Here is a 12087-nt window from a genome sequence, read left to right as displayed (position 1 = left end):
TTTTTTTTTTAAAAAAAGAACAAAAAAAAAAAAAAAAAAAAAAAACTGATAAGGAGGCTAAATTTTGCGTCAACATACAGGTACTTGCCGTAAAGGAGAGATTTGACAAAAACATGAAAGAATTGCACCTGCTTTATCTGAAGTCACCTAAGCTCGGAGAGTATGGGTTATCTCGATTATGGGAATATTTCAATTACAACGATCATTACTCTGATACTGGTAATGAAATGAATTACTATGCCTTCTCGGTCTAATGATTGATTTCAAACCATAAGAGAGATAAGGTCCTAATGTTTGTGAAATTGAATTAGTTAGGTCGAGTTGGGGTAGCTTCTATGATGCTTGAATGCTTGTAATTCGAACCATGTTGCATTCAAGGTTTCTTAGTGAAGATGCTCTGTTAGCCCCTTTACAGAGGACAGTTCTTGTAATTGGAGTAGTAATGTTATTGCTATGGTAGTTCTTATTGATGAGTGAAGTGTGCAGAAGATGGATGGCTTACCCTTAGTTTGTGTTATAGAAAATTTGTCTCTCCTGTCATCTTGTGCTCTCTGAAAACAAAACTGATGTGTACTACTTAAGACAGTCTCACTGAATTTCTTTGGTGGGGTAGTTTGGTGCGGGTCGGTTTCTTAGCCCGAGCTGGAACCGAACCATAAAGATGTTTTGTAGCAAACCAAGAGCTGGAACCGAACCATAAAGATGTTTTGTAGCAAACCAAGCTGCTTTAGGGATCTAAGAAACACACCAGATTTCAAAATTTTCCTCCAGAGATTCTAAGAAACTGCCACGAATGCGTTAATCAATTAGGATAGGTGCTACATTCAGATCTTTACAGGAGCTAGACATAGGCGCTAGAGAGGTTCCATCCAACGGTTTAGATACCAAAGGAAGATTGAACTTGATCAGTAGATTTAACATCGGGCTGCATTGCATCAATATGTTGATCCAATAATTCATTGGGTGTACATTTAGAAATACACTGACCTGAGCGATTTCGATCACCTATGACCATTGCTTTAGAGAACATATAGAACTAGTAAATGCATAATTTATTGGATAGCTTTATCAAGTCAGATCCTCATGACGAGCGGAAGTTCAATTAAGCTTGTTCCTCACAGTCAAACGTTAAAATGTAGCATGAAATTGTCTTAGAGTTCTTGGGCAAGCTTCCAGTTCTGCCCATTTCTTGTCTAGTAGTAGCGGCATCAAGCCTTGCTCGAGCCCGAGCTTAATTCAACGAGATTGCAACAAGTTAAAGTCTCAATATACATTCTTTTTTTTTGGTGTAAAGTTGATGAATGGAACTTCCAATCTCTGAACTTCCAATTTTTTTTTTTTTTTTTCAATGATATTATTAACGGAAAACAATTATTTTTTTAAGGGTTAAATCATACTATTGATATTGACTTTACTAGAATCAATACACGTGGTGTTTGATTCTATAGGTTATATAATATATATACCCACTACTATTAATATTATTATTATTATCATCATCATTGTAAATAAAATATCAATTCTTTTAAATTAAATTACTGTTTTCTTGTTTTTTAAAAACAATATTACTTAACTTGACAACCCATATAAAATATTAATCATATGGTCAACTCAAACATAAACTAATTAATTTAGACACATAATTTTTTTATTATGTTTTTGTTTGTTTGATTTTTTTTTAATCTTTAATTGTTATGAATTTTGAGTTTTTTATTAAAATTTAATTAATTATCGTTACAGGTTTTGAGTTTGATCTAGCTTACGAAGTTAACTAATAAAAAAATTTTATTTACATATTTCGTCTAAAATGAATTTAGAGAAATTAATACGTACGGAAAGAATAGTAGTAAAAAAACATCGATTAAATAAAAATTATTTTGAAGCTTAAACGTAAAGATTATTATTTAAAAATAAATATAGAGCAAAATTTCTCAAGAGAAAAATTGATTTTTTTTTTTTGAAAGGTTTAAAGATATTAATAAAAATTTAAATTTTTGGATATTTAAAAAATATTTATAAAGTAAAGATATTTTCTTTTTAAAATGAAGATAATAGATATTATTGAATGGCCACCTCACACTAGGGAAACTAAAAAAAGTAACCGTGGCAATGACGTGGATGATGACGTCAGACAAGACCCCTACCCTCAGCCAGTAAGTCCAAACCGCTATTCACCATTAATGGCAGATAGCTAAAGAGTGACAAGCAGTGGACATGCCAGACACACTCAGAGACGTTCACGCCATCCCATTCTATGATTGATTCTATGAACTCTGCAATTTCAATTTTGAACTCAAGATTTGTTCATACGTTTCTTTTCGTAACTGGTTCATTCGTTCTCTCTGCCGTCTCTCGCTCTTCCTCGATAAAGGAAGTCCGGGGAAAAGTTAAATTATTATTACTTTTTTTCAAGTTGTCTTCGTTGGCATCAAAATGAAGATCCACCGGGTGGGAAATGAACGCGTGTTAATTAAGCTCATGATCAGAAATTTGTTGCAACCAGTTTCCATGTTCGGACAAATCTGTCTCATTCACCGAAGGGAAGAAGATTTATTATCCCTTATCGCCGCCGCTACAGTTTCATCTACCCGACAATGGAGAATCAACCAGAGAAAGCAGCATCTCCGCTGGTTTTTGCTGTTAATCAGCAGAGATTTGAGCTCTCTACCGTTGATCCTTCTACTACTTTGCTTCACTTTCTGCGCCACCATACTCCTTTCAAGAGTGCTAAGCTTGGCTGTGGTGAAGGTAATTACTTCATCTTCCTTAAATCCATGACTTGGGTTTGCTTACTTTTCATGGAAATTATGGATTTTCTCTCGTTTTTTTTTGTTAATTGCCTTCAGCTGGCTTGTGTATCAACATTTTATGCACTTTAAGTATCTGTTTCCTTAATTACTGTACTCGCTGTTGACTCTTTCCCGAACACGGTTGTCTTGTCCATTCTTTTCATACTTCTAACTAATTGATACAACTTTATACTGTTTATATTCTTGCTAGTTGCTAATGTTTTTCAGTGACCCTCAGTTTTGGGTGTTAGTGCCTTCACATGTGAGATCCCACCTTGGTTGGTGGGCCACCAAAGGACGCTGGCCACAAAGGGGTGGATTTGGTGGGGTCCCACGTCGATTGGAGAAAGGAACGAGTGCCAGCGAAGACGCTGGGCTTCGAAGGGGGTAAAGTGAGATCCCACCTTGATTGGGAGGAGAATGAAACACCCTTATAAAGGGTGTGAAAACTTCTCCCTAATAGACACATTTTAAAAGCCTTGAATTTAAGGATTCTGTTGGAAGGCTGCATTCAATTTCTAACTAATCATCAGTTCACTATTCCACTCGGCAGGAATCATAGTATGGAATTTAGTTCAATCTAAATCTGTTGACTTGTTTGGTTATTTTGAAATGTAGGTGGTTGTGGTGCTTGTGTTGTGCTATTGTCCAAGTATGATCCTGTGTTAGATAAGGTTGAGGACTTTACTGTAAGTTCATGCCTCACCTTGCTTTGTAGTATTCATGGGTGTTCTGTTACAACCAGTGAAGGTCTTGGAAATAGCAAGGATGGTTTCCACTCAATTCATCAAAGGTTTGCTGGATTCCATGCTTCTCAGTGTGGCTTTTGTACCCCTGGAATGTGCGTTTCACTTTTTTCTGCTCTCGTCAATGCTGAAAAGACCAATCGACCTGAGACCTCACCGGGATTCTCGAAACTTACGGTTTCTGAAGCTGAAAAGGCTATTTCTGGAAACCTCTGTCGCTGTACAGGATATAGGCCTATTGCTGATGCCTGCAAGAGTTTTGCTGCTGATGTTGATATGGAGGATTTGGGGCTAAACTCATTCTGGCGGAAGGGGTGTGGTGAGGATGTAAAATTGAGTAAATTACCACCATATAGTCAAAGTAATGGCCTCTTGTCATTTCCTGAATTTTTAAAAAAGGAACTTAGGCCTATCCCTTTTGTGGACTCTAAGGGACACTCTTGGTTAAATCCGGTTAGTGTCGAGGATCTAAACAGATTGTTAGAAAGCAATGAGACTAGCAATACAAGTAAAATAAAATTCGTCGTAGGCAACACAGAAGTGGGATATTACAAAGAATTTGAACATGTTGAGAGGTATATTAATCTTAAACACATCCCTGAGTTGTCAGTTATCAGAAGGGATTCAACAGGAATAGACATTGGTGCAACGGTGACGATTGCAAAAGCTATTGAGGCTCTGAAAAATAATAACCACGAACCTTCCTCAGTAGGTGAGCTTGTGTTTAATAAAATAGCAGACCATATGGAGAAAATTGCTGCTGGATTTGTCCGAAATACTGCGAGCATTGGGGGAAATTTAATGATGGCACAAAGAAGACAGTTTCCTTCAGATATTGCCACAATACTCCTTGCTGCAGGTTCCATGATAAGTATATTAACTGGTTCCAACGAAGAAGTGGTTATGTTGGATGAGTTTCTTAAAAGGCCTCCATTGGGTCCTAAATGTGTACTTTTAAGTGTCAAGATCCCAAATTGGGATTCAGTTAGAGATATTTATCCAAATGATACTACTGTATTGTTTAATACTTTTAGACCATCGCCTCGGCCTCTTGGAAATGCACTACCGTACCTAAATGCTGCTTTCTTAGCTGTAATCTCTCCATGTAAAAGTTCAAATGGGATCCTTTTAAATAGTTGTCACTTGTCTTTTGGAGCCTATGGGACCAAACATGCCATTAGAGCAAGAAAGGTCGAAGAATTTTTAGCTGGAAAAGTTATGGATTATAATGTAATATTTGAAGCTGTCTCATTGATTGCAGCTACTATAGTTCCTGAAAAGGGTACTTCATCTCCTTCTTATAGGACAAGCTTAGCCGTTGGCTTTCTTTTTGAGTTCTTAAGCTCCTTGGTTGATGGAAATGTTACCATCAAGAGTGATTGCCTAAATGGATGCAAGAATACCTTGACAACATTACCTGACAGATTTAGTTCAAACCACGACCTGTTTGGTTATAAAAACACTGCAACTCTACTATCATCTGGAAAGCAGATGCTCGAATTAAATTCAGAATATCATCCCGTTGGAGATGCTGTTACAAAATCCGGAGCTGCTATCCAAGCTTCAGGTACTTCATACGTTGTAATTATAGAAATTTGGACATTCTTTTTTGTTATAAAGATAAAATGAATCTATATTAATAAACCTGATGAGCCTTGAGCCTTCGCAATCTCTGAAACGTTCTGTTGGAAACATTGTCTGCATGACCAATTTTTCCACCTCTGTTTGCATGGATTCGAAGATGTGTGCCTGTATATCTTGTTGGAGCTAGCCTTTTATGTCTCGCTCTGGAACTCTTTGTATGCTAACATTGGCTTGATCTATGGTACCTACTTGGTGTCAAATGCATATACATTACCTAGCTGTGAAACTTCTAATAATGCATTCACTTTAAAAAACACTAACCAAACACTAGAAATATTAAAAAATTTACGACCTCCTTTTTCCTTAAAGAACACTAGAAATATGGAATACAACCTCCTTTTTCCTTAAATCATTTATTTTAATTTTTTAAAAAATTTTTAGATCACTAACCAAACAGGTGTTCCATGGTCTGTAGGGTCTATTTGTTTTTCATGATTTCTTGTTCTCAGTATCATGAAACCAATGTACATGTGCAAATGAATATTTTAGGTGAGGCTATCTATGTGGATGATATTCCTTCACCAACAAATTGCCTATATGGAGCATTCATATACAGCCAAAAGCCTTTGGCAAGGGTGAATGGGTTAACTTTTTCTCCTGAATATCAACCAAAGGGAGTTATTGCTGTTATTTCCACCAAAGATATTCCTGCGGGTGGGCATAACGTTGGAGCTAGAACTATGTTTGGTGATGAAGTTCTATTTGCAGATAAGCTGACTGAGAGCGTTGGTCAGCCACTTGCTTTTGTGGTGATTCTATTAACCCATGATTCATTTATAGAAACTTTTGTTATATAAGGAATCCTTCCTTGCTGAGGTACTTATTTCTTATCACACTTGTTATTTAGGTTGCGGATACACAGAAACATGCCGATACGGCAGCAGACTTTGCAGTAGTGGATTATGACATAGATAATTTGGAAGCTCCTATCCTTTCTGTAGAAAGTGCTCTTGAAAGATCAAGCTTTTTTGAGGTCCCTGCATTTTTGTATCCAGAACAGGTTGGAGATATGTCAAAAGGAATGACTGAAGCTGATCACCATATTAAGGCTGCTCAGGTACCTTCTACTATGACATGCTTGGCCTTAAGTTTAATTATGATATTCCAACCTTGATAAGAAATTGGAATTATGCTTGATTTATTAAGTTGAACCACGTTTGAGTCCGATTTTAGAAATTTGACCATTACCCATTCGATAATTTCACACAAGAAAATTAGTTTGTAATAATACTGCTACAAGTGTTATTATTATTATCTATCTAAAATTTAAGTCATTTCTTAATATTTTCATAAATGCTTACATTCAGATCAAACTTGGGTCACAATATTACTTTTATATGGAGACACAAACTGCCCTTGCCATTCCAGATGAAGATAACTGCATGGTAGTCTACAGTTCAAGTCAATGGCCTGCTAATGCACATTCTGTTATTGCAAAATGTCTTGGCGTTCCTGCACATAATATCCGTGTAATTACTAGGAGGGTTGGAGGAGGCTTTGGTGGAAAGGCTATCAAATCTATGGCTGTGAGTATCTGCTACCAACTCTATCTATCTGCTACGTAAAATGTTCTTCCTTCAATTCCCAAGATTTCCCACCTCCATTGACAAATCTTTGGGTTGGCAATTCACTAGTGGTGATGTTTCTTCGATAGGAAGGCAAGGAAATTCAAGTAAACATGTGATTAAGATTTCTCCTAGATTTTTTTGGATACCAATGTGAAACGATTTTTTTGTTGAAAAATTATCATAGTAATGGTTCTGTTGTATTTCTTAGTAGGTAGGATAGTTATTCACTGAATCCAAGTAAGATGACATAATTGCAACTTAAGCACCGACTCGAGCCACTTGATTATTCAAGTGGCATCAGAGTATCCTAAAAGCTTGTGTTAGTTTGCAAAGCACAAGGACGCATGTGCATATATAGGTTCCTCAGACTAAGTGTGGTTGTTTTGGTGCATCTGAATATCTTAACAAGTCGTGTTGGAATTGGGCACTGATGACAAATCCTTGCATTGCTAGTTATCCAATAAGTCCAACATGGATGGATATCTTGTATCCAAAATCTAGCAGTTGTCCTTAGCTATCCCCACATCATTAATGGAGTATTTCCTACTTGTACTACCGCTCTTATTTACTATTGTTTTCATTGCTATTTGATAATTAAAAGTAAGGCAACTTCTGGTTTGTCATTTTAAATTCTAATTATGGAAACAAAATGTGTTGAATAGAATCTTTGGTAACTATATAGGTTTTGATGTACGTGAGATGATGTGGCCAATTACAGTCTCATGATTTATGTTGTATTCCATTTATATTTTGAAGTATACTTCATTCTTGAACCTACTTTTGACTTTTTCTCAAACCGACATGCTTTTTAGTGTTTCTATAAAAAGATGGTTTATAGAAAATGTCTAATCCCTTTGATTTCCACACTTATGCTACCCTTCTAACCAATTGGGAAAGTTTTACATGATCACCCTGGTTTATCTATCCTGTAAAGTTCATATATGAATGAAATTGTTTTTTTATCTAAAAGAAAGAAAGATAAAAGATGGTTTGTGTAACCGACCTCTAGAATTAGTTGTGTATCTAAGTTAAGCTATTCACATTCTTCACCATTTATGTGTTTTTAACAATTCACCATGGCTTGCTTTCTTTCTGTGTTTTTTCCTTCTCCTTGCTAAGGATTTCCTTATTATTTCCCGAAGGATGAATAGCACATTCTACTGAATGAGTTAAAAACCTTCTAACATTTATGTTGTCTAGGTTGCTACGGCATGTGCACTTGCAGCCCACAAGTTACGCCGTCCAGTCAGGATTTATCTTAACAGGAAGACTGACATGATAATGATGGGAGGGAGACATCCAATGAAAATTACTTACAACGTGGGGTTCAAATCTAATGGTAAAATTACAGCATTGGATTTAGAAATATTGGTTGATGCGGGGATGAGTTGTGATATAAGTCCAGTTATGCCACACAACATTGTCAATGCACTTAAGAAGTATGATTGGGGTGCTTTATCTTTTGACATAAAAGTATGCAAAACAAACCACACAAGCAAATCTGCAATGCGAGCCCCTGGAGAGGTACAAGGAGCCTTTATTGCTGAGGCGGTGATTGAACATGTAGCATCTACCCTTTGCATGGATGTTGATACTATCCGAAAAGTAAATCTGCATACGTTTGACAGCCTCAGCAGATTCTTCAAGGATGTAGGTGAACCTCAAGAGTACACATTACCTTCCATTTGGGATAGGTTAGCCACATCTTCAAACATAAAACAAAGGACTGAAATGTTGAATGAATTTAATAGCTGCAATAGATGGAAAAAGAGAGGTCTTTCTCGAATTCCTATTACGCACGAGGTACTTTTGAGAGCAACCCCTGGTAAAGTGAGCATTCTAACTGATGCTTCTGTTGTTGTGGAAGTCGGAGGCATTGAACTTGGCCAGGGGCTATGGACAAAGGTAAGACAGATGGTTGCATATGCCCTCAGCTCAATTGAATGTGATGGAACCGGTAACCTCTTGGAAAAGGTGAGAGTGGTTCAATCTGATACCGTCAGCTTAATACAAGGAGGGTGTACAGCTGGGAGTACTACCTCTGAATCAAGCTGCGAAGCAGTTAGACTTTGCTGCAATATATTGCTAGAGAGACTACAACCTCTCAAGAAAAGACTGGAGGAGAAAATGGGTTCGGTCAAATGGGATGTGCTTATAAGCCAGGTTGTTGTCTGCACCATCTCGTAGAACATTTTATGATTGCAATCATGTTTTCTGGCTATAGTGACCGTTTGTCTTTAGTTCGGAGTGATATTAGTTTCTGAAGTGTAGGAGGGTCGATGCATATACATAGTTTTTAAAAATTTCATTAGTAGTTCACGTAAAAAATAGTTGCTTTAAGTAAAAAGATTCTAGATTCAATGCAGAAGGTTGTGATTTGATTTTCTTTTTCATAATTTCTCCATATGCTTAAAAAAATGGCTTATTTTGTTTTAGTTATGAGCGGTTTAGGAGGGTCGGACTTATGATCAAGGTCTTCTAGTTTGATTTTAATGGCCGCCATGTTGCCGATTCTTTTCGGTCTGGTGATTGATTTATAATTTTACACATTTAGTTCCTTAAGTGACCAGTTTTCTTACCTCCTCATAATAATTCCTTTGGGCTTTATGATTATGGAGACATATCTTTGGGTTTATAACATCTTGGTCGTTTTATGACGGGAAAAATGCAGGCAAACTTGCAATCAGTGAATTTATCAGTTAATTCTATGTACATTCCCGACTTTGTGTCAATGCGATACTTGAACTATGGAGTTGCAGTTAGTGAGGCAAGTGCACTAATAACACCTACCTTTGTATTTACTATTGTATTATTCTCAAAGTTAACCACTTCACTGCCAGTTTATCTTACTGCACAGTTCGACTCACAAAAACCATGCTATGGCAGGTGGAGGTTAATCTTCTCACCGGAGAAACGTCAGTTTTACGTTCAGATATTATCTATGATTGTGGACAGAGCCTCAACCCTGCAGTAGATTTGGGACAGGTTATTGTTTGAACTGTTCTTCAATCTCCCTGAAGTTTCCAGTTTGTGCACTTTTCAGCTTCTATATAGCTATTGTTCTGTTGGAATTGATTGATCAGATGTTCAAAGTGTAGATACTCTTAATGATGGGAATCATTTTTTGTAGGTTGAAGGAGCCTTTGTTCAAGGAATTGGATTTTTTATGTCAGAAGAATACCTGACAAATTCTGATGGACTAATGATTAATGCCAGCACGTGGACTTACAAAATTCCGACAATTGACACCATACCGAAACAGTTCAACGTCGAAATTTTGAACTCCGGACATCATAAAAAACGTGTTCTCTCTTCGAAAGGTTAGTCAAACTTTATTGTCATTCGAAGTTATATTTTTCATTTTCCTGACTTTTTCGTAGAAGCAATTATGAAAACAATGTATGCAATATGTACAGAACTTATCTGCTCCATCATCAGATGTTGGCTTAATGTTGGCTTAACATAGAAACTAGAAAGGAAAATACATACCATTTAAACTATATGGATGGTGAAAACAATTATGTATACAATCCAAAGGGTAAAAAACATGGATACAAGGGTTTCTTCGGAGTGGGATTTGAATAAACGAAATGCATTTGTGCAGCTTCTGGAGAACCACCATTGCTACTAGCTGCATCAGTTCACTGTGCAACACGAGCGGCAATTAAAGAAGCACGGAAACAGATACGAAGATGGCGCGGTCAAGACGAGTCTGATCACGCGTTTCAGCTGGACGTTCCTGCTACCTTGCCTGTTGTTAAAGAGGCCTGCGGGCTAGACTGTGTGGAAAGTTACTTGAAATGGATCAAAGAATCAGAAGTAGACGCATTGCAAGCTGATCAAAACACAGCTAGGTGATGCACTTGCTCATTTTCTAGTTCATATGCAGCAGAGAAATACTATAGATGAAAGCTACAAAAATAAGATCATCAGCTTACCATACATTGCTCATTTTCTGATGGAGCCTTTTGAAATGATGGCTCTGGTAAATTTCCTTTTCAGGCAGTAAGATGCGTTTGGATGAACTCTAAACTTCTGGGAAGCTTAGAGGTCAGAGCAGTGGGTTGAACTAATGGTGCTTGCTATCTACCGTCTGAAGCGACACGAGAGTAATTCTTTCAATACACTAAAATTATACATATATGTATCATTTGCTTTAGTTTGTGTTGCCATTCTGAAGTGGATGGTAAATGATCTTGCAGAGCAAAAGGGTCAAGAGGTGTAATAAAAGGAGGCATGCTGATATGATATTCCAATGTAAAATTTTAATCTTTGCTTAAATTTTATTTGAACATAGTTCAATTACTTTTAAGTTAAACTCATTACCTACATATTTGTTGTAGGTTAAAGTCAAGTGAGTTTAACCGGTATGTAATATATACCTTCGATCGAAAGGTCGAGGTTTGAATCTTCAGGTTAAATAAATTTATCTTTTCTTTATTTTATTTCTCTGATTCCACTTCTTTTACTCTCTAAATAGCCTCCTAATTTCTAAAAGAATTCAAAAGAAATCCATCCTGAAATGGAACTACAAACCAAGAGAAGGTGATGGTGTTGTAGTAGAGGACAAATGGTGTCTGGTAAAAATTAGACCTCAATTATGCGTGGGTTGTGTAAAGTATTGATGTTTCACTTGCATTATGTAATTTACAACTGTAATTTACAACTAAAACTAATGTGGGAGTTGATGAGAGACTTGAGTGATTGACCTAAAATTTAGAATTTTTTTGTCCTCCCCCCTTCTAGCTCTCATCTCCCTCAATTCTACACTTCTTTTCTTCTCACCTGTCCACGGTCAGCTATCCTCCTTCTACTGACGAGTCGACGACAATTTTACCTTGACGACTCTCCTATTTGAAAAAAAAATTCAGATATGAATCTCTAACTTCTACTGAATGCTACCTTTTTGGACAATGTTAATCGGATCAATCCTAGAACTTGCTGCTCCTTGAGCTTTCACTGCTCCGTGGTCATGGTATTCGGCTTCACCCTGAACAAGGGTTCATGAAGGCCTTTCTGGTACAGATAATCTTTCGTCTACATCTTCCAGAAACCGAAACCAGATCCATCAAACTTCTTAATTTCAATCTTTGAGCTTTCCATCTTCACAGATCGTGATGAATATCTCCTACTTCTGATACCAGTTGTTAGAACCACACAACAACTCACACACTCGATTTAGATGAACACAAAAGATTAGAATACAAAGAACACAAAAAACTACTCGAATACATAGAATACAAATGAACCCAAAAAAAACTACTAGAATACAAAGAATACAGAAAAGGCAGAAAATACATTTTCAAAACACTATCTAACTAGCCAATATATATAACCATT

At 36.7% G+C, this 12087-nt stretch overlaps 2 protein-coding genes across 3 annotated transcripts in view; both read left to right on the top strand.

The window, feature by feature from the left end:
• The window catches only part of LOC111459753, an 11736-nt gene extending 11216 nt beyond the window's left edge, over positions 1-520 (top strand). Inside the window, exon 14 of the mRNA XM_023102785.1 lies at positions 81-520. Coding sequence (XP_022958553.1) covers positions 81-254 — 174 coding nt within the window. The 3' untranslated portion in view covers positions 255-520. The remainder of the gene's footprint in view (positions 1-80) is intronic.
• A 1679-nt stretch (positions 521-2199) lies between these two features.
• Positions 2200-11192, top strand: LOC111459749 (indole-3-acetaldehyde oxidase-like). 2 transcript variants are annotated; one of them, XM_023102781.1, is made up of 13 exons: positions 2200-2748; positions 3408-5102; positions 5669-5928; positions 6027-6236; positions 6487-6705; positions 7948-8910; positions 9419-9514; positions 9634-9732; positions 9878-10067; positions 10352-10601; positions 10750-10856; positions 10950-11004; positions 11091-11192. In XM_023102781.1, exons 1-11 carry the CDS (start codon positions 2595-2597, stop codon positions 10754-10756), a joined length of 4143 nt encoding a protein of 1380 aa, XP_022958549.1. In that variant the 5' UTR covers positions 2200-2594; the 3' UTR covers positions 10757-10856; positions 10950-11004; positions 11091-11192. The 2 variants fall into 2 exon arrangements, with proteins under 2 accessions (XP_022958549.1, XP_022958548.1); XM_023102780.1 differs by having other exon boundaries at positions 10950-11192.
• Positions 11193-12087: the final 895 nt, after the last annotated feature.

The sequence above is a fragment of the Cucurbita moschata genome, unplaced genomic scaffold (assembly GCF_002738365.1).
Source record: "Cucurbita moschata cultivar Rifu unplaced genomic scaffold, Cmos_1.0 Cmo_Scf00022, whole genome shotgun sequence".
Taxonomy (NCBI): domain Eukaryota; kingdom Viridiplantae; phylum Streptophyta; class Magnoliopsida; order Cucurbitales; family Cucurbitaceae; genus Cucurbita; species Cucurbita moschata.
The sequence above is the reverse complement of the archived record's forward strand: the minus strand, read 5'-3'. Positions and strand labels throughout refer to the sequence as shown.